This window comes from Taurulus bubalis (genome assembly GCF_910589615.1).
Source record: "Taurulus bubalis genome assembly, chromosome: 21".
NCBI classification, from domain to species: domain Eukaryota; kingdom Metazoa; phylum Chordata; class Actinopteri; order Perciformes; family Cottidae; genus Taurulus; species Taurulus bubalis.
Genome location: NC_136609.1, coordinates 10,845,958 through 10,870,768, shown reverse-complemented (window position 1 = coordinate 10,870,768; position 24,811 = coordinate 10,845,958). Strand labels below are relative to the sequence as shown.

Genomic DNA, 24,811 nt, shown 5'->3' with positions numbered 1-24,811 from the left:
ACTCCCACATCCACGGGCAGGGCAGGGCGGATACATCATCATCCACACGTTAAACCTCCTGCCTTTCTTCGCAGGTTAGTCTGCTCTCCGGTACTGCAGAGTGCGTGTGTGTGCGTGTGTGTGTGTGTGTGTATGGTAGGTTTCAGCACCATTCAGGCGTGGACCAGAACAAAAGGCGCAGGCTGCTGCAGCGGCGCACCAGGACGCAGCAAAAAAATAGATTTTTGTTTTAAAAAACAACCGCAAATTAAACAATTTGACACATTTCTTCACGTGCACGACATCTAAAATGTCCCTCCAGAATCTAAACTGGAAAGCCCAGTGACACAACATGCGCATCCTTAATTCACACATAACTGTACATGGCACCATGACGCGTTCACGCACACATCTGAGGATCAGTGCACGGCGATAGCGACAATACATTTTTTTCTCTTTCATAAACTTTTACAGCCGCCGGCGTTGCACTGACAATAAGCGGAACCTAGACATGCACGCGGCGCAGACGCACAGCCTCAGTGCGCCGCCACACGAGGAACAAAGAGCGCCGGCTCTTACCTGGAGGTTCTGGCTGCTGAGCGGCACTAACACCCCGCGAGAGAGAGGAGAGCTGGAGCGACAATGAGAGCGGTGCGGGGCCCTGTGGCCACGCCCACCGCGCGGCACGCTACCGTAAAGGCAGCAGTGGAGGCGCAACGGGATTGTGTAGCTGCAGCGTGCATGACAGGCAATCCCCTCCTTGATGTTGGATTTAAGTGTGCAATGTTTTAAATTGGAGTGTGGGGGAGGAGGATGTGCAACACATGCATGTTGGTCACAGATGCACACCTGCGTGAAGCCGGACTGAAACACTCAGCAGGTGCCAAGGGAGGGAAATGTCGAGTCATTGTTAAAAGGCCGCTTTAAGGGGAGGAGGTGTTGCCCGCAGTGGAAACGAGCTGAGGCACTGGGGTGTGGCTGTTGCTGAGGAAACATGGAAAAAGAGGGGGGGGGGGGGAGAGAGACGGGGGGGGGGGGGATAACGGGGATGTGATGGAGAGGGGGGAGTGGGGAAGAGGATGGGAGGAAGATGCTTCAGTGAGCAGTAGCTGCACTTCTGTCCCCCACAGGTGAGGCGTGGTGGGAATGCCGTCAGCCTCCTCTACTGGGGAGATGGGGGGCATCAGAGTCAGACCCACCAGGATGCAAACGCACGGTGGTGCGATGTATGAAAACGGAGCATCCCTCCAGAGATTCTGGTATTGTATGTGGGAATAATGTAATCTACAAAACGAAGAACGATGCTCTCGGTGACAGAGTCGCATTCAACAGTCGGCATCGCTGCTGCCACGTCTGTGCCGGCTTTGTCCGTGCGTTTGCTGCCACCTACTGGTGGAAATAAGACAATGCACACGGCTGATGCTGATTTACAAGGTTTTAATTCAACTCAATGAACCATAATTTACAATATTTCCTCAGAGCTTCCATCACATGCCTCGGCTCACTTCACACCCCGACGTGCTCCAAGATCATAAAATAATAATAACGCATTTGTAGTAGTTTGTCTCAGACGCTCTAAACAATGCATTGCTGACAAAATGACTTTAAATAATTAATAACGGGTGCAGAACATTTAAGTCAATATTCTGAATGAAACTGGACAGGTGAACATATTTCATATCTACTGAATTTATTGATATTTTCAGTGTTGCCATAACATTATTTACATCTAAAATTGTATTTAATTCTGTCTCGACATATTGGACACAAAGGAAACTAATGACATTTCCAAAAATACCTTCTACGTTGAATCTGTTATTTTTCAACGCAACATATACACAAAACTAAGAAACATAAGCAACGGCCGTGAGTTTACCAGCGTTGTGAAATATGACTCCCGTTAAGGTTAATGGAGCCTTTGTTGAGAAGCGATCGAGTCATTAGTTCTCTTTCTAATTTGTTTTCATATCAACCTCTAACATCAGCAAATTGAGCTTTTCATTTGTAGGAGGACGAAAGTGCTATTTATTCTCATAAAAAGTGCTTGATTACAGATAATCAACTAAGAAAAACCCACCGTCTCCAGGGCTCATCGCCATGGAAACATCCGTCTTCTTACTTCCGGCTCACGATGCTGCGGCCGATGAGCTCCTTCATGATCTCGTTGGTGCCGCCGTAGATGGGCTGAATGCGGGAGTCCACAAACGCCCTGGAGACAAACACCAGTTCAGTGACGTGTGAATGGACCAATGTGGCGTCATCCCAACCTCCCCGTTGCCCAGGAGGTCACGTGACACTTACTTGGCGATGGGGTACTCCCACATGTAGCCCCAGCCTCCGTGGAGCTGCAGGCACTCGGTGGCCACCTTGTTCTGGAGGTCAGAAGCCCTGCAGAGAAGCCAGAAGGACATTAGCAAACGGCAGTGACACTAGAAGCTGGTGAATATAAACACATCCTCACCAGTACTTGGCCATGGAAGCCGTGGCCGCATCCAGGCGTCTCTCAGCGTGGAGCATCAGGCAGTTATCTACGAAGGCTCGGCCCACACAGATCTCAGTCTTCAGCTCCGCCAGCTTGTGTTGCACCGTCTGACGAGTCAAATCAGACGCAAAGAAAGAAATAGTCAGACTCTGAAGCCGGCGCTTCAGTTACGGTGTGTTTGATGAAGACGTTTCAAAACAGGAGATGAATAAGACAGAATAAAACATTGTTCCACAGACCTGAAGATGAGCGATGGTCTTGCCGAAAGCCTTCCTCTGCATCACATAGTTCCTGGCTTCCTCAAACATGAACTCGCAGCCCGCTATGGCCATGTCAGAGATCGCCAGTCGCTCCTTCGCCACAAAAATAAAAAAGGGGATTTATGGTGAAACCAACTGAACCGGAGAAAAGAGGGTTAGGGTTAGAGGCCTCTGAACAGGACAGAGTTCACTGTGTGGACGTATCGATGTCGGAGAACAAGTTCACGACTAGGGATGGGTATCGGGTTTTTTTTTCCCGATACCGGTGCCTAAACGTTTAAAGTATACTACCGTAAAAGTCGGGTTACACGCCGCTACTACCTCCGGTCAGTGTCCTGCTGTAGCAAGCTAGGAGCAGCGCTAGCTAGCACTGCTACCAGCGCCCCGCTGCTGCTGCTACTGGCCGAGTCCCCTCTGCCCAAGTCGGGTGTAGAGCCGGGGCTGGTCCCTACCTTTGGTGGTTGTTGGGGAGCTAGCGGAAATTAGTGGAAGTTAGCGGAGAGCTAGTGGAAGTTAGCGCGCAACTAGCATGAGCGCCAGCTGGCTACAGAGGGGTGCGAATGAGGACAATGACCGAAGGTAGTAGCGGTGTATAACCCGACTTTTACGGGATACAGAAATTAATACAAAACACTTGACTTCAAACTTTTTAACTTAAACAATAATATATATATATATATATAAAAAGATGGATTCTACAAACTCTGCTGCTTTACTGGACTACACATCATCATTAATATCAACTGGAGAGCTTTTCTGAACCAGACGGGGCTGCTCTTGAATTCACAAACACCAACTGAACCGAGGAACAAACACGTCTCCTAAGAATCTCACTTTGTGTGGCGGCTCGGAGCGTTTCTCAGCCAGTCAGCTGCGGTTTCTCCGCTCTGACGTTGACTTCCATCAGAGAAACAGAAGTTTCTAACAGGAAGTTTAGAGTTTATAGTCCAGGATTCTTTTCTGCAGCTTTCTCGTCCAGATTCCAGCATTTAAAAACAGACGTTTCCTCACCGAGGTTTGGTGGAGGAAACGGAGCGTTTCTCTCTCGTAGTTTGGCTCTTCTTCTTTACACGCAGTTGTTTTGTTGCATTTGCTGCACGTCGGGTTGTTCAAATCTTTTTTTGCAAAATACAACCACACTTTTGACCGCTAGCTAGCTACTGTAGCTACACAACCTGCTGCCAGGAAGTGAGTTTCGGCTCAGGCGCCGAAAGGAATCACCGAAATCTGCATTGCGTTTCGGTGATTGACTCGTTCACGGCACAAGGAAAGACCAACAACGTGTTCTCCTCACCTGCGGCAGCTCGTTCATCAGGTAGTAGAAGCCCTTGTTGGCTTCCCCCAGGAGGGCGTCAGCCGGGAGCCGCACGTCCTCAAAAAACAGTTCAGCCGTGTCCTGTGATGGAAGGAGGGGGAAATAGTGAGACGACCGTAATCGGCGACCCGAAGAACGGCCGTCGCCTCCCGAGCCCCAGCACCTGGGCCTTCAGGCCGATCTTCTCCAGCTTGCGGCCCTTCTGAAAGCCCTTCACGCCGCTCTCCACCAGGAACAGACTGATGCCGTGGGCGGCCGACTTGGCCTCGCGGTCCGTCACGGCCACGACCACCACCAGGTCGGCCATCCACCCGTTAGAGATGAACACCTGGAGGGGGAGGCGGAGCAGAGCGGACAGGTGACGACAGCTTCTTTTTTGCGTACGTGTGTGTGTGTGTGACTCGTTACCTTGTTGCCGTTGAGGATCCAGTCGCCGCCGTCCCGCTTAGCGTACGTCTTCACCCCCTGGAGGTCACTGAAAAGGGAAAGATTGCAGGCTCGTCAAAGCTACACAGCATCGGAGCTTCTGCGCGCCGACGGTGACCCCTGACCTGCCGGCTCCCGGCTCCGTCATGGCGATGGCGCCGATGCATCGCCCGGCAGTCATCTCGGGGACGAAGCGCTTAATCTGCTCCTCGCTGCCGTAGTTGGAGACGTAGGGCATGATGACGTCGGAGTGCACGGAGAAGCCCGGCCCGGAGCAGTTGGCGTACATTCTGCAGGAGAGAAATCACAGTTAATGTTACATCTCAGATGTGAATGATGAGTTTTTAGCACAACTCACTGCTCCTCCCATGTGACGGCCGCAGAAAACAGGTCTGCTCCGATGCCACCGTGCTCCGCTGGTATCTTTACTCCCAGAATGCCTTGCTCTCCAGCCTTCTCCCACACCTCCCTGCTCACCTGACCCGCCTTCTCCCACCTGGATTGAGAAAAAAGAAGAAATTAAAAAAGGGACTGCAGCGAGGCGTGGATGTAGTTTGAAGGCGTTTTGCATGACTTCAAAAGCTTCTACCTACTCCGTGTGGCGAGGAATCACTTCCTCTTGATAGAAACGCCGCACGCTTTGCCTGAAGAGGTCATGGTCCTCGTTGAAGATCCGGCGGGTCCCGATGTCCATCAGGGTCGCGGCGGTGGAGGTCTCAGGACGGGCGGAGGGGGCGGGGTCCCGGCCCTGACTGTACGGCCTGGGAAGAATTCAACCAATCACACTCCTCGTGAAAGCCAGCATGTCAATTGTCATATTATGTTTATTATTATGCATCAATCAACTTGCCAAGTTCTTTGCATGTGTAACCTACATGGCAATAAACAGTTCGGATTCAGAAATAAAAAAATAATAACTATAACAACTTATATACACAATTTGTAATACACATTATATCCCCAAATCCATTCTAATGTCATCAGATTTTTTGTTTGGTCCAACCAGTAGTCAACAGTAAAAGTCCCCCCTAATAAAGCCATGTTAGCATGTAGACATTGATGTGCATAAGATTGCATACATGTAGAGCTGCATGTATTTAAAAGGCGAGGCACAAGAAGTGTGTCAAAGGTTGTTTGGAGCCACTTCTACAGATGACGTATCTGCGAATCGATCACTTATTAAAAACATATTTACCCAGAGTACGGTGGCCCATAAGTCTGAACTTAACTAATGCATATGGAGGATTAATTAACGCTAACGTGCATTGTCAGTCTAGTTTAGCCCTTATTGAAACACGTGTCCGCCCCGAAAGTGATATATTAGTATTAAATACTCCACCTGGCAGCCACAGAGAACACCTGTCCTCGTTCGGAGACATTTCTCAGCCCCAAAAGACACGTTTTACTGACTTTCTTCACGAACATCATCGACAGCAGCAGAGAAATAAAAACTGGAAACAAAGTCGCAGACTGAACTTTCAAGGAAGCCAAACAAAGATCTTCTCGGTGAGAACCGACCTGCAGAGGAGCATCACTCTGTTGCCCTTCAGAGAGGACTACAAACGCACGTTAACTGTTAACGTAGAGAAGTAAAACACGTTTAGTCCTTGAAAGCAGCAGCAGAGTAACACCTCTTTGTTTCTGGCTCTACTAACTAAACCTCTCACGTTGCTGCAGAAATTACAAACCACTTGTAGGATTATATTTATTATCTTTGATACGCTGTGTTTCCATCATGCTCAAACAGTCATACTTAATACACAATGTTGTCCTCATCGGCCATGTTATCTGCCCCAGAGATGCTCTGCAGGAATGCGCTAGTGTTTTGGTTTTGTTTGTCATGTGTTTGTTGTGTTAAAAAAGGACTACAACTAAATTATCCTTGAATGTACTCCGATTGCATGCACTCACTCACATGAGACAATAGGAGACATTAAAACATAAGACATGCTGATTTACACTTTTTTTTATTCAACTCAATGAACCATAATTTACAATATTTCCTCACTGAGCTTCCATCACTTCACACCCCAACGTGCTCTTAAAATTATACAATAATAACTCATTTGTAGCATTTTGTCTCAGACGCTCTAAACTATGCATTGCTGACAAAATGACTTTAAATAATTAATAACGAGTCCAGAACATTTAAGTCAATATTCTGTAGATTCTGAATGAAACTGGACATGTGAACATAGTTCATAGCTACTGAAGTTATTGATATTTTCAGTGTTGCCATAAAATAATTTACATCTAAAATTGTAATTCAGAATCAGAAACCGTTTATTTACCAGGTATGTTTACACAAACGAGGAATTTTTCTTGGCGGAAGGTGCAGAACATTAGACATTAGACGAGACAATCAACAATCAACAACAATATATTTTGTCTGTGAAATCATGTGCCATATACCCTCTGATAAAGGTGCAATACTAGCCTATTTATTACTGTTATTAAAAAAAAAATTAAAACTATATCTAATACCTTGCTTGTAAATAAAAAACCCAGTTGACTCAGAAAGCCCTGCACAACAATTCCAATGTGTGTGGACTCTTGGTCAAGGCACAAATGGCAAATAAAAAACCTTCAACCTTGAAGAAAAACCCATCTGTGCCGACGAGCCCACCGTCTCCATGGCTCATCGCCATGGAAACATCCATCTTCTTACTTCCGGCTCACGATGCTGCGGACGATGAGCTCCTTCATGATCTCGTTGGTGCCGCCGTAGATGGGCTGAATGCGGGAGTCCACAAACGCCCTGGAGACAAACACCAGTTCAGTGACGTGTGAATGGACCAATGTGGCGTCATCCCAACCTCCCCGTTGCCCAGGAGGTCACGTGACACTTACTTGGCGATGGGGTACTCCCACATGTAGCCCCAGCCTCCGTGGAGCTGCAGGCACTTGGTGGCCACCTTGTTCTGGAGGTCAGAAGCCCTGCAGAGAAGCCAGGAGGACATTAGCAAACGGCAGTGACACTAGAAGCTGGTGAATATAAACACATCCTCACCAGTACTTGGCCATGGAAGCCGTGGCCGCATCCAGGCGTCTCTCAGCGTGGAGCATCAGGCAGTTATCTACGAAGGCTCGGCCCACACAGATCTCAGTCTTCAGCTCCGCCAGCTTGTGTTGCACCGTCTGACGAGTCAAATCAGACGCAAAGAAAGAAATAGTCAGACTCTGAAGCCGGCGCTTCAGTTACGGTGTGTTTGATGAAGACGTTTCAAAACAGGAGATGAATAAGACAGAATAAAACATTGTTCCACAGACCTGAAGATGAGCGATGGTCTTGCCGAAAGCCTTCCTCTGCATCACATAGTTCCTGGTTTCCTCAAACATGAACTCGCTGCCCGCTATGGCCATGTCAGAGATCGCCAGTCGCTCCTTCGCCACAAAAATAAGAAGGTGATTGGGATTGAAACCAACCGAAGCGGAGAAAAGAAGAGGCACCTCAACAGGACAGAGTTCACTGTGTGGACGTATAAACAAGCTCACGGCACAACGTGTTCTCCTCACCTGCGGCAGCTCGTTCATCAGGTAGTAGAAGCCCTTGTTGGCTTCCCCCAGGAGGGCGTCAGCCGGGAGCCGCACGTCCTCAAAAAACAGTTCAGCCGTGTCCTGTGATGGAAGGAGGGGGAAATAGTGAGACGACCGTAATTGGCGACCCGAAGAACGACTGGAAACGCGTCGCCTCCCGAGCCCCAGCACCTGGGCCTTCAGGCCGATCTTCTCCAGCTTGCGGCCCTTCTGAAAGCCCTTCACGCCGCTCTCCACCAGGAACAGACTGATGCCGTGGGCGGCCGACTTGGCCTCGCGGTCCGTCACGGCCACGACCACCACCAGGTCGGCCATCCACCCGTTAGAGATGAACACCTGGAGGGGGAGGCGGAGCAGAGCGGACAGGTGACGACAGCTTCTTTTTCGCGTACGTGTGTGTGTGTGTGTGTGTGTGTGTGTGTGTGACTCGTTACCTTGTTGCCGTTGAGGATCCAGTCGCCGCCGTCCCGCTTAGCGTACGTCTTCACACCCTGGAGGTCACTGAAAAGGGAAAGATTGCAGGCTCATCAAAGCCACACAGCAATAGGGGCATTATAATATCGATACACGGAAGTATCAATCTTTTATTAAATCAATTATAAACTTTTTGGTCCTAGGATAATAAAATAAATTGCTTTTAAAGCCCACTAGATGGTGCTGTGTTGCTTTCTGGGGAGGTCAGCAGAGGTCCCGGGTCAGCGTGATTGGTTGGAAGTTGGTCAAAACAAACATGGAGGCATTGGAGAAATACATTAGAAATGCGCCGTCTACGTTTAAATCAAACGTCTGGACTTCCTGTCACTCGTAGCGCCGCTGCACGACACAGCGCTGGTCAAAGACATTAAAAAAAGCATAAATCAAACTGGCTGCTGGTACTCTCGCAGCGCTGGAAGCAGACAGTGTTACGGATTAACAGGCGGTCCTGTTAACTGGCGACCTTTGGCCAAAAGTCACCAATTAACACGGCCGCATGTTAATCCGCAACACCGTCCTCCCGACGTAGTTACTTGAGAACAGATCATATTATGAACCCAGACACAGGGGTGTTTGATGTTCTGACGTTTTTAGGATTTTCCCAAAGAGTATAAAGCAAAAATAAGGGTTATTTCCATGGTGGAAATGACTGAAGTGAGATGAACAGACTGAAAGCGTTATCTTATTAGATCAAATATGTTGACAAAGTTTTACTTTGGGGACAATTTGCTGTTGAAAAAAAAGGTAATAAATCGCAATACTCAATATATCGCATCGTGATAATATCGTATCGTAATAATATCGTATCGTGATAATATCGTATCGTGACCGTATTGTATCGTGACCTAAGTATTGTATCGTGATAATATCGTATCGTGATAGTATTGTATCGTGATAATATCGTATCGTGATAATATTGTATCGTGATAATATCGTATCGTGATAGTATTGTATCGTGATAGTATTGTATCGTGATAATATCGTATCGTGATAGTATTGTATCGTGATAATATCGTATCGTGATAGTATTGTATCGTGATAATATCGTATCGCGATAATATCGTATCGTGATAATACCGTATCGTGATAATATCGTATCGTGATAGTATTGTATCGTTATAATATCGTATCGTGATAATATCGTATCGTGATAGCATTGTATCGTGATAATATCATATCGTGATAATATTGTATCGTGATAGTATTGTATCGTGATAATATCGTATCGTGATAGTATTGTATCGTGATAATATCGTATTGTGATAATATCGTATCGTGATAGTATTGTATCGTGATAATATCGTATCGCGATAATATCGTATCGTGATAATATCGTATCGTGATAATATCGTATTGTGACCTAAGTATTGTATCGTGATAATATCGTATCGTGATAATATCGTATCGTGATAATATCGTATTGTGACCTAAGTATTGTATCGTGATTATATCGTATCGTGACCTAAGTATTGTATCGTGATAATATCGTATTGTGACCTAAGTATTGTATCGTGATAATATCGGATCGTGACCTAAGTATTGTATCGTGGTAATATCGTATCGTGATAATATTGTATCGTGATAATATCGCATCGTGACCTAAGTATTGTATCGTGATAAAATCGTATCGTGATAGTATCGTATCGTGGGATCTCTGGTGATTCCCACCCCTACACAGCATCGGTGCTTCTGCGCGCCGACGGTGACCCCTGACCTGCCGGCTCCCGGCTCCGTCATGGCGATGGCGGCGATGCATCGCCCGGCAGTCATCTCGGGGACGAAGCGCTTAATCTGCTCCTCGCTGCCGTAGTTGGAGACGTAGGGCATGATGACGTCGGAGTGCAACATGAAGCCCGGCCCGGAGCAGTTGGAGTACATTCTGCAGGAGAGAAATCACAGTCAAGGTCAATATTACATCTCAGATGTGAATGATGAGTTTTTAGCACAACTCACTGCTCCTCCCATGTGACGGCCGCAGAAAACAGGTCTGCTCCTATGCCACCGTGCTCCGCTGGTATCTTTACTCCCAGAATGCCTTGCTCTCCAGCCTTCTCCCACACCTCCCTGCTCACCTGACCCGCCTTCTCCCACCTGGATTGTGAAAAAGAAAAGAAGGGACTGTAGCGAGGAGTGGATGTAGTTTGAATGCGTTTTGCATGGAAGCCCGACCCACTTTTTTCTGATCTCACGGAGATGATAAGTGTGTTTAAAAAAACCTAAAACTGTACTATCTCCTCATCCACAGTTCCAATCTAATTTATTTAAATTGCTAAAGTACTGTAACCCTTGTGAGAAGATATGTGATGGTTTACATAATAATAAGATTGTTACGTTTTAATAACTCCGTAAGCTCCTCAACATGACTAAGCGATTATAACGTTTTACTAAAACGTCCCAGTAATCAATGAGACTGTGAGTCTAACAGTAACAGTAAGAGCATTGTCTGATCAGTATTGGTGTCTCCGCACCGCGAAAAACACGTTTTTTGGACTAAATATGCTTCCTAATTGATTGTTGTTCCAGATTCAGATGCTATAGGTCGTAATCTTTCTAAAGATGTGCAGTATTACTCTGTGGCATGATGGGAAGGCACCGAACAATACAATAAAAAAAACTTGGGGAGTAATCAGGAGGTCAGACTTTTGATCATATTTATGCAGAAAATAAGTTAAATCATTTTATTTATTTTTTTAAAAGGCAAGGAGTTACAGATTCGTTAGAGATCAAGGACAACAATGTCTGGTATTCAAATCAAGGTCATATGAGCTGTAGAACCCCTAGGGTCCCCCAATTAGGGGACCCTAGGGGTTCTAAGGTTACAACGCTTCTACCTACTCCGTGTGGCGAGGAATCACTTCCTCTTGATAGAAACGCCGCACGCTTTGCCTGAAGAGGTCATGGTCCTCGTTGAAGATCCGGCGGGTCCCGATGTCCATCAGGGTCGCGGCGGTGGAGGTCTCAGGACGGGCGGAGGGGGCGGGGTCCCGGCCCTGACTGTACGGCCTGGGATGAATTCAACCAATCACACTCCTCGTGAAAGCTAGCATGCCAATTTTCATATTTTAATATTATGTCTCATTCTATTGAATTCATTGTTAGATTCAAGATATTTGTATTGTCATATGCACAGATAACAGGCAGTTATTCTGTACAATGAAAAGCTTATTTTGCTGGGTCCTCCTAACACAGAATTACAATAAACTTAAGGCAAAAAATTTTAAATAGAAATAAGGCACAACATATAGTGACAGTATTGCACAACAATATGCACCAATCAACTTGCCAAGTTGATATATAGATATAACATCCTATATATACAATTTGTAATAATATAATATTCATTATTAATGATTGAAAACAAAAATCATCTATTAATTGATTATTCAAATTGATACAGATAAAAAAAAAATCTTAATGTGACTAATGCATATGCAGGATTAATTAACGTTACCGTGCATTGTCCGTCTAGTTTAGATATGATTGAAACACCTGTCCGCCTCGAAAGTGATATATTAGCATTAAATACTCCACCTGGCAGCCACAGAGAACACCTGTCCTCGTTCGGAGACATTTCTCAGCCCCAAAAGACACGTTTTGCCGACTTTCTTCACGAACATCATCGACATCAGCAGAGAAATAATAATGCAAGAGAAATAATAATGCAAACACAGCCGTCTCGGTGAGAGCAGACCTGCAGGGAGCATCACTCTGTGTGTGAGGAAGTAAAACACGTGTTCTTTGTTGCGTTCATGAAAGCAGCAGCAGAGTAACACCTCTTAGTTTCAGTCTCTACTAACTAAACCTCTCACTAGTTTTACATTGCTGCAGACATTACAAACCACTTGTAATGCAGCGTGTCAAATGTATTATATTTGATACGCTGCCACATGTCGACTGAAAATAAAACGTGCACGATCAGCACATCCATATCACACATTGTACATGCTGCATGTTTATCTTCATGTGATGTTTGATTCGTGTTTATCAATCATATGCCAGATAATAGTCATTCATTCATACATCTGAACACGTGCACGATGTGTGTTTCCGTCATGCTCAGTCATAGTTCACAGTCATAGTTAATGGACAATGTTGTCCTCATCGGCAATGTCATCTGCCCCAGAGAAATGTGTTTATTGCGGTTTTTATTCCTTATGTTGCAAATAAAAAATAAAAAAATGCTCTGCAGGAATCAACTGCTGTTTTAGTTTTGTGGATTTGCCAAGTCGCTTGTTGTGTTAAAAAAGAACATAAACTGCATTTCGCAACGACAATAAATTATCATTGATTGCATGCACAAAATAAATGTGCGGAAATCATGTAGTATCTTATCCAGATTGTAATACTTAATTATTTTTGGCATATGCAGCAATCTAAATAGACATTTAAACATAATATAAAAAAGAAAGCTGCTTTATTTCACAATGTATTGGTTGTTTTTAACGGTACATGTGTTTTGTCATAAGTCTGCCCAATTCCTCATTCGACCACCAGGGGGCAGCCTCTCTTAAGGTGTCCATCAGACGCGCTCTGCTAGTCTGTGAGGGATAAACTGCTCTCACACACGAAGGAGATGCAAAGTTATTTATTCTCTTAAGAATATGTGTTTATTATATTGATGTATTATATCATTTGAAATGTCTTTTTATGGTTGTTGTGATGGGGAAATCCATATGCACATCAGATTATTGAGTTATGAGAGCATTTGCATTTGCAGCCCTATTGCAGCATTAGAGGTCAAAGGTCAACATTATGTGAATGATGGATAAATAGCATTTTAAGCTTTTTCATGATACATGATTTGAAATAAAAAAGGAAAACTAGCACTGCTGCCATGTTATCATGCATTAGCACATGGCTCATGGCCCATGTTGGCCATAATAAAGCATAACTACAACAATAAAAGATCAGCACTCAGCCCAGGTGGGATGTACGTTGGAAAAGTTTATTCTGAAATGAACAGAGTGACAATGAATCAAACTTTTCAGGGGAGTGGGAGATATTGGCGGCCTGTCCACGGACCATTCCCCAGCACCTTTGGCATTGCTGGGACCAGTGGTGGCGAGACTGAATGAGGTGGCGGTGGGAAGGGAGGGATCTACCCTCACTTGATGAGCGGTCACCCCTTCTCCCCCGTTCCTCACCCCATGCGGCGAGTGGAGAGCAGAGGCCAAGTGATGGTGGGCTTCGACGGAGCGAGGAGGAGGGGTTGAGACGAAATGGTGAGAAAAACAAAAATAAACAACAAGATGGGTTTGCTTCGACATCCCTTGTACATAGTCCTTGTCTTTCCTTGGTCGTTGGTGTGGCGTAGATGTCCTGAACGCCGCTGGGCTGACTGTAGGCGAGCTACAGCTCCTTCAGCACGTCTGCTGCCGGCCTCTTACACGGACATGATGTGCTTGACGAAAGCTGCAGAGAGACACACCCGTGTTATCAAATTCGCATGAAAAGACAAATTCAAAGCATGCTGGGAAATCAGAGCTCACCCTCATAGTGTATGCTGCCGTTCTCGTCCTCCTGGCCCGTCATGAGGGCTTCAATCTCGGCCTCGCTCATCTTCTCTCCTGCGGGCGCAAGGAGGGAGATCCGTGTCAGCGACACGTTCTCCGTTTCCCCAAAGCGGTCTATATTTACACATCATCGCCGCAGACTCACCCAGGGTGGACAGCACGATGCGCAGCTCGGCGCCCATGACTGTGCCGTTGCCGTCCTTGTCGAAGACGCGCAGACCCTCAACGTAGTCGTCGTAGCTGCCCTTCGGCTGGCTGTCCACCTCCTTCAGCATGGGGAGGAAAGCCTCGAAGTTGATCCTCTTGTTGGCCATGTCTGTTAAAAACACATCACACACACACACACACCGTAAACCACCACGGACCAACGCCAGCTCTCCTGTCCGCCTCCATCTTTTACATCTTCATACGCTACAAGTCGCAGGGGGTCTCACCGTCAGCGCTGGGCTCTCCCAGGATCTTGGCGACGTCCTTGTTTGTGGGGTTCATGCCCAGGGCGCGCATGATGTCGGCCACCTGGTTGTAAGCCACCTGGCTGTCACCGACTCTGTCGAAGAGGCCGAAGGACTCCTTGAACTCTGGCCGGGAGAGTGAGGAGAGAACTTTGAGTTACAAAGCACCGGCGAGAGAAAAGACACAACACCTCTATGTCTAAAAACCTCGGAGATGGCTTTAATGGTCTCCATCTCCTCTGGATTGTCTATTCTTAATTCTAAAGGGTTCTTAGTCAGCTGTGGCAGCTATGCGGGCCGCACCGCGTTGGGGGATCAAAGACTAAACAAGCCGCATACTTCCGCCATTGTTCCGCCAGATAATTGTGGTGGACAGCTGTACCCGAGCTCAGAGGAAGGTTGGCCATTTGTATGAATGCTGCCAGGAAGCCACAGTCAAAGTGACCTTTTTGACAGATTACTGCTCAGAACAGCAGCCGCAGGAGCAGCTGTACCTGCTCCTCCTCCTCCTGCCCCGCCCCGCCTCCGACCCCTCTCCATTCCTGCCTCCGCTTGCATTTAGGGAAACCGATACACCCGACAGGGTAACGCCGGCCATATAGAGGCATGGCGAGTTGAACATGAGAGCGCTGACTGAGCTGTAATCCACACCCCGTCCTGCGTGTATCCCACTGTAGTATAAATCTACCAGAATGAGCAGAGGCAGCATTTTCATCTTTTTTGGGGTGCAAAAACCTAGTTTTTTTTTTACTGTATCCCTTCTCAATTACTATCATATAAACAGAGTCATTTTTGGAGACACATGTAAATCTTTCAGCACTGGGATCACAGTTCTGATTCCCGGTGTAACGGGACACTGCCGGGCCCGGATCTTAAACCTTGACTCTGGGATTAACGCCCCTGCTGTGTAAAGGCCAGGGCGGCTTAGAATAGACATATCTCAAATTCTCCCCGACAACTGGACGTGTCCGAGGAGTCGCGTGCCCTGCAGTGTGGGACTTTTCTCATCACTACTTCCTCCTTTTTCGGAGTTAATTTAGAGGTTTTAACGAGGAAAATGACAATTTATTTGTAAGAGTAAGATGAATGCCCCGCCCCGTTTCTCCACTTACCCTCGACCTGGTCCGCTGTGAACTCGGTGGCCTGTCACGTGGAAATACACACAAAGGCACAAGTGCACAAACAAAAAAAAAGGCACATTTACGAATACATACACACAGAGAACACAGAGAAATGAATAAAAAAAACACACGATTTATGAGTTTAGAAGTCGCACAGACAAAATCCAGTTTGTGTAAGATGTCAATGACGATGCTAAATGGAAGAATTTATTGCTGTAAATTGTCCAAAATGGCACTGAATACATGATACATTTAGGTATAAGCTCCATAGAAATGTGGATGTATTTCAAGGCGGTGGTCCGGTGCTAAAAGTATCTCAACCTTGAACTCATATTTCACAGTGGTCGTGATTTCTCCGCCCTATCACGAGTTCTCTGATGCCAATCAAGTGCCAATATTTTTTTTTAAATCTCATTTTGGAGAGTCGGTATCCAAACCCACGCTACAGAGAGTGGTTCCTAGCAGAAAAAGGAAAAAGTAACTCCACCGGCACCGCAACCCCCCCAACCCACAAGGATCCGAAACACAATCATGTACACACCATTTTGCAGAGAGGGAGCTGGAGGAGCGGAAAGAAAAGAAGAAGTGAAGCCGGAGTCCCAAGACAGAGTGGTCGCGAGCCATTGTCAAAGCCCCTCTTATTTATCCCCGGACCCGTGATGTCACGTATGCTAATGAGGCGGATCAGATGACACGCTGGAACATCTTTAACTTTCTTAGGGCAAACGGAAAGGAGAGCGGTGGGCGTAGGCCTCTAGAAGGGGACAGGGGTATTTTTAGAAGGCCCAATAAACGCAGCAAGACGTGTCTCAGGATGTATTTTGATGTATTTATCTCATAAAAGAGAAAACAAATACTTGTGTTTACTTCAAATTGAAATGTTTTTTGTTTTGTGGAAGATGCACAAGTTGAACCGTAAAAATGCAGAAACGTTCCCCAGCGGCTCACCGGAGGAGGGGCTCGTTTACAAGGTGGTATTTTTAAAACAGAGAGTCCTCCTCTTATGGTTAAATAACAGCGGGGCGGTAAAAACCTTTGAAAAGACGATTTCACTCCTGCAACCTTGAGCGGAACTTCATGTACTTTCATAACACTACTTTAGGTTATTATGGACATTACGTTCACTGAAAATACTCTGAAATCAGCGGCTCAGTGCTCAGATTGCCTCTATCATAGCGAATAATTAATAGAGACGTCCCAAAGGCAACGCATTGTCGTTAAATTGAGCACTGTAATGCATCGGGGGGGAAATTGAGGCAATAAAATTATGATAATGGGAGAAGTTACCCAGAAGTAAAGGCTCGATTGCACAATCGATGGCGGTTAAATGACCGCGCGCAGAGTGGCGTTTCCACCTGAACCAGAGCTCTCCATGGTGCTGATGGCAGCGTTAAAAGGAACGCATTATTAATGCAGACGTTGAGCACATGCTATAAATGGATGGATTTCCATCTTGAAAACAGTCCCATGCATACGGAAGAGTAGAGCCGTGCATACGGACAAAAACGGGAGGAGGAGGATGTTTTTGTATTTGCATTTTGAGAATTAAGTCGAAATTACCAATATAAAGTCAAAGAATTTGCATGTATATGCGTTTGATTTATTCTGAGAAAGATTTAGAATTTAGACAAATTAAATACAAAAATGATCCTCCTGATTTATTTAGTCGCATGCCCGGCACTAATGATGACACTTTATTCTGAAAATTCTAAACACATTTGAAAACTTCCCCCCATAAAGCCCTACTACTCCTCCATACAAACAAAATTGAGAAAATATTTAATAAATAAATAAAATTGTCATACTTACTCTGACGGGACCACATAAAAGGTTCCTGCCATCTAGTTGTAGAACGAACTGAAGAACTTTCTTTCTTACTCTATTCACGCTGACAAGAAAGTTCATTCTTGAATATGGATTCTTCAAATCATAAATAAAGGCCCATCTTCCTCCCGTTAGAAAATCTAGTTTGTTCAAAAACGGCATTCAGTTTCTGCTCAGCTTTGTCGTCATAAATGTGACCACCTCTCTCCATATTTTCAGATTATTTGAAACCAGATTTTAATCACAAAACGGGGCATTTATTTGAATTAACTCGATTCATATGCTGACTCATGAATTGTCACTGCATTGGAGGTTAAATGCAGCGTGTGCCCCAGTTCACACACACACAGGCCTACTATATATATGAAGTTTTATTAATAAGCTCATTAAAACAAGCAGCACTAACACATGAATTATGAGACAGTCAAACCATTATTAACGTGAATGTCCGGCTTCCTTCGTCCGTTTTTAAAGACACAGCTGAGACGAAGGAGCCGGTAATTCACGAACACGTCGATGAAGTCCTGCAGCTAAAGAACTAAAGAACCGGAGGGGGAGGAGTCGGAGGCCCGTCACGTACAGGACACCGCGCCCCCGGACAGATGAGCTCTATTTTTAACTCTCAATTCCTGCTGGAGGTGCTCGGTTTCTCCTACGAAAAACCAACGCTTCTCCAGACTCCCCGGTACAGAAACCACGCCCCCTTTGCCCTCCGCAGAGGCGACCCTCCTCTTTAGCCCTCACGGGACCCCGGCTGGCGCCAGGACACACAGAAAGCACGGGCAAGGGGGCTGACGTGAGCTCTATTTGGAAAAGAGACCCGACCGGCTGCAGCACGTGGATTCTTTGGCGACATAAGACGCCTTACGTCTGTTTAGAGCGAGAGAGAAGTCGCATGCGTGGGCCTTTCAGGGTTTAACTCTTTTCCAAATAAGCCAGAGCAGATCCCACCATGAGCGTTATTAGAGCCTACATTGACCTGTTGGAGGTCGAACCCTAATTTGTTGCAGACTCGCCGCTGCCCCCGTGTGGTCGTTCCCCCTCGCTGCACAACCGCCCACCAAAACAAAAGCAAGAAGTAGTAAAATGCACGAGAGCGACAGCTGTAAAAAGACACATGGTTTATTGCTCAGACAGTGCAAAGGACAGGCAACAGTTTACACTCCGGGGTTAATCCCATAACACATGGCACAGCTTGGACTGTATTATATTTAGTGCGTTGTTACTAGCTTTGCTGTTGACTCTGAAAAAGAAAACCAAAAAAGAAACCAAAGCATCCATTTCCGTCTTTAACATATCAAGCTTACAGATTAGCAAATATACAGTTGCTGAGTGTTAGCTGAACACCATTTAGTTTTAAACACAATATTTTGTTATGTTTTGTTGTTTTATTAATGGTTTTTTTGACAGCCGGAAAACTAGTTTCCTTCCTTTTTGCTGAAACCCTCAAAAGAAATCACAATCTGAGCAACAGCCACAGAATTTAATTATTTTATACACAAAAGAGGAACGAAAAACCGAGCCAAGCTCTCACCTTTGACATATCTTTGAGACAATTATGTAGTTGAGATGCGAGTATAGGATTTATCCCGTTAATAACATGTAAAGTTCCCGGTAAAGTAGAGCAGGAAAAAACATGGCACAATGTCGATTGTTGTGAATGTGATGCTTTCATGCATGAGTGTGACAGAGAGCAAAAGTGTGGGTCTTCTCCTTGTTATATTTTCCCACAGTGTGGAGTGGGGTGGGGTGGGGAGGGAGGGGCGGGGAGGACTACCTGTGGGAAAACCTTTAGACCTCAAAGGCCGGGAACCTCGCTTTCATTGGCTGCAAGATGTCAGCCAAGAAGTAGATGGTGCCCGCCATGCCTGCAAACAGGAAGTGACGCGGTGAGTTGGCAGCTTCAGTAACAGAGACACAGAACGATGCTATGGCCATATTAAAAAAAGAATATGTATATGCAGGGACAGGCCAGGAGTAGACTCACTGATGGTCGTGTCAGTTTTACATCGAGACCTTTTCATAACCAGCTAAAAGTTTCTCTTTCTTTCATTCGATCTAAATCAGCTCGACAAGGCATCATGATAGCAGGCTGTGTGTGTGTGTGTGTGTGTGTGTGTGTGTGTGTGTGGCACATCATCAAAATATTACCTTCAAAAAGTGAGAAGGGAGTGTCGGGTGTTCGGCATCCATGTTTGCCGTAGTTCATGCACCAGTCTGCAAACTGGAGAGACAGACGGAGACAAAGAGAGAGGCGGTGTCACAACAACATTCTATCAGAATAATGCTGCAGCTGAACGGTCCCCCAGCCATGTCAACAACGCAAAAGCTGCGAGACCCCAGCGCCGGCGTGGAGGTATCAGATCGCGGCCACAATGCCGGTCGGCTGCAGCGGAGCCTCGGCGAGACATCTGAAGAGTCTATTTCCATCTACGCACAGATTCATATTAATGATAGTACACGTGGGACTCGTGCCACCTGGAGTGCATCCAGAGAGCGCTCGCTAGCAGCCGCCCCAGCGCTTTGATGCCGACTCGCACCGACAGATACCAACCTATTGTCAATAAACATAAAGGGGCCTGCCTCTCATATGCCCCCCTTCCCGTCGCAGGAGTCATTTTTGATTTGAAAGCTGGCGAGGGGCCAACTGCGCTATGATGGGAAGCTTTGAGCTAAGTTTACTTCCACATATTGCATCAAAGTCAGAGAAAGACACAATATCTATAAATCCTCCAAACACAAATACAAAAAGTACCTCTTCTACTGGTTATGGCATCAGTGAACCGGTCCAGAAGCATTTCAAAATCACTAGAATATTATCCGATCCGTGTATTTTACTTTACCGAGAAATCAATTGTTCTGTATTTCAATTGTTTTTGGATCCCGCTTCCGTTAGCGGTTAACATTTGCAGTTGTGCGATCACTCCGATGCATACGGACCACGGGACGGCGCCCTCACCATGCAGGCTCTGTAAAGGTGCTTGGGGTCCTGCGTTAGCCGGTAGAGGGCCAGGAAGGTGTAGGCGTTACCCGCCGCACCGTGACACAGGCCGTAGCCCTTCTTCAGCAGGCCGCAGTGCCACACCACCTCTCCGCACTGCAGGGCGTCTTCCAGGTACTGGGGTACTCCGAAGGCCTGGGACAAGGGAGAGAAGAAAGAACTAAATAACTGCCTAAACGTCACCACAAGATGGCCACATGACTGTCTTCTTAGTCTCCAAACAACCGGACGACGCAAAAGGCTTAATAAAACACGATGCATGTCTTTACCCTGTATGCCTGCAGGAGCATGTACACGACCCCCGGGGAGCCGTGGCACCAGTGCACCAGCAGGTCGCGGTCGTCCCCGATGCAGGGAGGGTAGTTCCCCGTGGGGAACTTGAGGCGGCAGACGTGGTCGACGCTGGGCTTCACCAGCCTGTGGACGTACTCCTCCACGCAGACGAAGCCGGGCTGTGAGGGAGAGATCAGAGGCGTTGAGGGAGAGGAATCACACCGGGTTCACTTTAGTCTTTAAGTCTTTTTAATCCGTTGATCAACAAAAATGTGGTGATTAATCGAGCAAAAGTGTCAAGATGTATCGGTTTCGGCTTCTCAAAGTGATAATTTGCTTCTTTTATAACATTTGTAGAATATCTTTCACTTTTGATTTTAAAAATGTAATCCTGGGCTCTGGCAACCTGGGATGGCATTTATGACGTTCAGTAGATTCAACAATTGGAAATTGTTAGCCATCAATTTTGTGGATGGCTCATTTGTTAATTGGAAGTGACTAAGTGTGTGTATTTCTTATTTGTATATATATTAAGCAACATGCAGCTCCTTACAAGATGAATCCAGCCGTGTAGAAGTAAAAAACTACTACTACAAATATAGAGAAACAACGATGGGGTCTAAACTATCTCCACTGGACCCAGGAGGCCCGTTTACCTGCATGAGGTAGTAGTAGATGCCAGCCAGGCCGTGGGCGGCGCCGACGTACTGCTCCTGGTACCACTCGTACATCAGAGGGCTGTGGTTCTGGACCCTGAACTTCCTGCTGAGGTGCTCGCCTGACACCAGCGCAGACTCGCTGATCTGAGGAGGAAAAAGAGAAGGAAAGAAAATTAGCAAAAATCTAAATAGCTGGCGGGGCAGCCATGCATTGGATCCGTCAGCCTGTCCTGGATACAGAAACTCCTTCTAACACGGAGCACGTTCTTGCTTACCTGCTGGATGTACTGTAGTGGGATCCTGTCCTGCCCCAGCTGCTGGTTGACGAAGACGAGGGCGTAGAGGAAACCCATCCGGCCATAGAGCAGCTCATCAGGCAGCCCGCCTGCACCTTTCACCACGTTCTGGTGAAACTGCAGCAGTCTGGGAGAGTAGCAAAGGACACGGAGTGTTCGTGAACCCGGGTGACCTCAAGTCACAACCCACTGTAGCACCAATGAACTATCCATGATGACCCAGAACTGTGTGCATGTGAGAATAAAACCATCCTACCTTTTGGCAGATAATTTAACAGCATCAGGAGCGATATTCACCCATTGTGATCGGAGTAATGCTCCGGTTCGTCCAATCAAAGTGGTCACAGATAAAACAGGCTGGCCAATCACAAGCATTTAGTTTAAGCAGCATGTTCTCAAACACCGTCGCAGCTTCACGTGAGAGGGAAACAAGAACTATTGTTCGGGTGCAACAAACATTATGTTGCATTATATGTTTAATATTTAACCTTGATTACATTATTTTATATTTATCCAATTTGAGGTAAAATTGTGTCGCTATAAATGTTCATATTTATCCGAATCAACAGCAACAACCTATAAAATGAGAATAATAGCTTTGCAAACTACATAAACTGAATATAAGTACTTGGAGTACATTACCAGCACATTTGATGTAATTCAAGCTACAAAGCTCTTTGCAGCGTATTTTTTTTCGCAGCAAAGAAAACACAGGAATCTACATAAAACCTTGAAGTTTGAACCGGATCAATTAATCCGTAGCCTGTAATATGGAACATAAGAGGTGAGAATTTAACAAAGTATGAAATGATATGTGACATGTCAACCTAAGAGCTTGTGAGCTATTCTCCACTGACCTGTTGATGCACTCATCAGTCTCTTGCACCCTCTGCAGGCGATGGTAGACCACTGCAGCTACAGCGAGGGGCCCTGCGTCCCCGCACAGGAAGGTGACGTCATGACGTCGGGTCAAACACTTCAGGCTGCGGTTGACGTATTCCAGAGCTCTCTGAAGCAAGGAGTCGTCCCTGAACACGTTGTGGAGGTGCAAGTAGAGCAGAGCGATGCCTGTGGACGGAAAGATACTTACACACGCTGTTGCTGCAAACTTTGAAAGCAAACCAGAAAGGTTTCCCGTTTTAAACTTGACCTAATATTGTAATTTTTTTTTTTTTTTATATCAAAATGTAGCTGAAATAATGAGTCGATTGATAAATTAAACAAAAATATGAGTATTTAAAGTGTGGATTAATCAAAACATTAATTTTAAACGCAAATCTCTCTGGTTCCAGTTTGTAAATCTTAATATTTTCTTGATTTATTGATAATCTATAATTATAAACTAAATACTGTAAAGAAAAAAAAACAACAAAACGGGATGAATAATACTTTTAACTTGACGGGGACAGCGTTTCAAATGCATCACTGACTTATCTCATAATGCTTCAAACACTTCAACCTGTGCAATATTAATACATGTTTATAATAGTTATATTTATTCTGTCCAATTCAGTATTGTAGTTTTTTTTTTTTTACTGTTTTCACCATTTATATATTACTAGTTGTTATGTTTTACTATGTCTCTTGTTTGCTGCTGTAATCCTGCAAATGTACCCACTGCGGGACTACTAAAAGAATATCTAATATAATACAACGCTAAATTTGTAAATTCAATAAATAATCAAATGTAAAGAAAAATGTAAGCGTCAAAACAATAAATGATAGTAAATTTAAAAAAAAGGCACACAAAAAAAAAAAAAAAAAATTCAGCAACGAGCATCACAAATCCCGCGTGACCTCCTTTTGTCAGTCACGTGAGCACACCCGTATGATGTCACGTCTTGCACGTTCGCGTGTAACGGTGCCATCACCTGCCCAGCCGGTGTAGGTGGTGCAATCTCTCGGGTCAGCAGACTTCAGCCCGTTCTCCATGACAGCCAGCAGCTCGCTGATCTTGCTGCTCAGCCGCTGGGCGAACTCTGCTGTGAGCTGCGGGGTGTGGGGGAGCAGAGCCGCGTTCAATGATGAGGGTCACTGTGCACGGAGCACGTGCAAACCCATACATTATATATATATATTTATTTATTTAGATATATTTATATATTATATTTATATAGTGGTGTTACCTTCCCCTGGCAGTCAAACAGCGCCTGTGTGGACGCGGGGTTGCCGTCATAGTCGTGATACGGATTCCTCCAGGCTCTTGTGTCCATTTTCAAAGCTTTGTCACTGGCCGCACCGCTAAATAACTGGGCCAGAAAAAAAAATCTGCAAAAAAAAAAAAAAAAAAAAGATGAGGCAACGTGAGGCGCAGCGGGGCAGAAGGCGCGCAATGAGCGCGAGGCGTTAAAGAACAGGGAGCTAGCGGATTGTTATGAACAGATTACGGGGCCGCATAACGCAGTAAGCCTCTTCTGCAGCGCACAAACACCCACATACGCATAAAATAATGACAGCTTAGCTCGCTGCAGCTGCTGGTTCGCCGAGCTAAACCGCTAACGCTAACGGTGAGCGACCGCCTGGGAACCTCGGGTCTCGATAGCGGCGCACGACACGGAACACACGTGAAATAAGGCAACGCTATTGAAAGTCAAAGGTTTAAGATGGAGCTGTACAAGGCAAACAATGATGGGGGGAAACGTTACCTCTGCTAGTCTCGCACTGTTGATGCTAAATCTTCCTCGTCGTTATATTTTCCTGAGGGCGATAAGTGGCGTTGGGCTGCGCGCTGCTGCCCCCTGCCGCCGCGGCGGTATTACTACCTTACTACCATTTCAGGGGGAGCCCTGGAGAAAGAAACATGGATGAATGGCTTTGGTAATGGTGAAAAAAATAGAAGAAAAATAAATATATAAATACAACAACCGTCCCCACCAGACAGAAAGGTGCTAAGAATTAATAATAAATGAGGAGACGTTTAAAAATGTGACCCCGGAGCTTTTTATTTGGGGCTCTCATCCTGATTAACGCTATACAATTAGAAAGATATCGCTGCATTAGATCTGTGTTTACTGCTTGAAAAGAGTCATCTCACTCTCTTGGAAGCACACCGGTAATAAAATGTAAATTAATTGGATGGGAAAATTGTCCATAACTATGGAAATATAGAAAGAAGACCAATATTCCCCAGTGAAATGAGGGAACGTGTTTAATAAAAACATTGTAAAAGCATAACACTCTGCTCATATGGTCTGACTAC

General features: G+C 45.7%; 4 protein-coding genes across 4 annotated transcripts; all 4 read right to left on the bottom strand.

Annotated features, from left to right (window-relative positions):
- Window positions 1-1,399: 1,399 nt before the first annotated feature.
- LOC306752744 (long-chain specific acyl-CoA dehydrogenase, mitochondrial-like) lies at window positions 1,400-5,887 on the bottom strand (the record flags this gene model as incomplete). The annotated part of the gene is made up of 11 exons (XM_079236544.1): window positions 1,400-2,188; window positions 2,281-2,367; window positions 2,441-2,568; window positions 2,701-2,814; window positions 4,016-4,117; window positions 4,200-4,364; window positions 4,445-4,511; window positions 4,588-4,752; window positions 4,821-4,958; window positions 5,056-5,223; window positions 5,802-5,887. The coding sequence occupies 11 exons, from the start codon at window positions 5,885-5,887 to the stop codon at window positions 2,095-2,097; spliced, it is 1,314 nt and encodes a 437-aa protein (XP_079092670.1). The 3' UTR covers window positions 1,400-2,094.
- Window positions 5,888-7,126: 1,239 nt separating this feature from the next.
- Window positions 7,127-12,090, bottom strand: LOC306752867 (long-chain specific acyl-CoA dehydrogenase, mitochondrial-like; the record flags this gene model as incomplete). The annotated part of the gene is made up of 11 exons (XM_079236691.1): window positions 7,127-7,220; window positions 7,313-7,399; window positions 7,473-7,600; window positions 7,733-7,846; window positions 7,979-8,080; window positions 8,171-8,335; window positions 8,434-8,500; window positions 10,188-10,352; window positions 10,427-10,564; window positions 11,309-11,476; window positions 12,005-12,090. The coding sequence occupies 11 exons, from the start codon at window positions 12,088-12,090 to the stop codon at window positions 7,127-7,129; spliced, it is 1,314 nt and encodes a 437-aa protein (XP_079092817.1).
- A 1,307-nt stretch (window positions 12,091-13,397) lies between these two features.
- On the bottom strand, window positions 13,398-16,201 carry mylz3 (myosin, light polypeptide 3, skeletal muscle). The gene is made up of 6 exons (XM_079236678.1): window positions 16,101-16,201; window positions 15,551-15,581; window positions 14,421-14,564; window positions 14,132-14,302; window positions 13,963-14,040; window positions 13,398-13,885 (listed from the first exon to the last, which is right to left on the bottom strand). The coding sequence occupies exons 1-6, from the start codon at window positions 16,101-16,103 to the stop codon at window positions 13,857-13,859; spliced, it is 456 nt and encodes a 151-aa protein (XP_079092804.1). The 5' UTR covers window positions 16,104-16,201; the 3' UTR covers window positions 13,398-13,856.
- Window positions 16,202-18,481: 2,280 nt separating this feature from the next.
- Window positions 18,482-24,310, bottom strand: lancl1 (LanC antibiotic synthetase component C-like 1 (bacterial)). The gene is made up of 10 exons (XM_079236651.1): window positions 24,258-24,310; window positions 23,739-23,880; window positions 23,484-23,601; window positions 22,470-22,680; window positions 21,592-21,739; window positions 21,314-21,460; window positions 20,654-20,836; window positions 20,343-20,519; window positions 19,535-19,607; window positions 18,482-19,251 (listed from the first exon to the last, which is right to left on the bottom strand). The coding sequence occupies exons 2-10, from the start codon at window positions 23,823-23,825 to the stop codon at window positions 19,175-19,177; spliced, it is 1,221 nt and encodes a 406-aa protein (XP_079092777.1). The 5' UTR covers window positions 23,826-23,880; window positions 24,258-24,310; the 3' UTR covers window positions 18,482-19,174.
- Between the last annotated feature and the right edge of the window lie 501 nt (window positions 24,311-24,811).

Coding starts and splice junctions, on each gene's coding strand:
- lancl1 (XM_079236651.1), bottom strand. CDS start 23,825: ATGGACACAAGAGCCTGGAGGAATCCGTATCACGACTATGACGGCAAC. Junction 19,608..20,342: donor ACCTTTACAGAGCCTGCATG/GTGAGGGCGCCG, acceptor CTGTCTCTCCAG/TTTGCAGACTGGTGCATGAA. Junction 19,252..19,534: donor TCCCTTCTCACTTTTTGAAG/GTAATATTTTGA, acceptor TCCTGTTTGCAG/GCATGGCGGGCACCATCTAC.
- mylz3 (XM_079236678.1), bottom strand. Junction 14,565..15,550: donor CACAGCGGACCAGGTCGAGG/GTAAGTGGAGAA, acceptor TCTCCCGGCCAG/AGTTCAAGGAGTCCTTCGGC. Junction 14,303..14,420: donor GGGAGAGCCCAGCGCTGACG/GTGAGACCCCCT, acceptor TGTTTTTAACAG/ACATGGCCAACAAGAGGATC.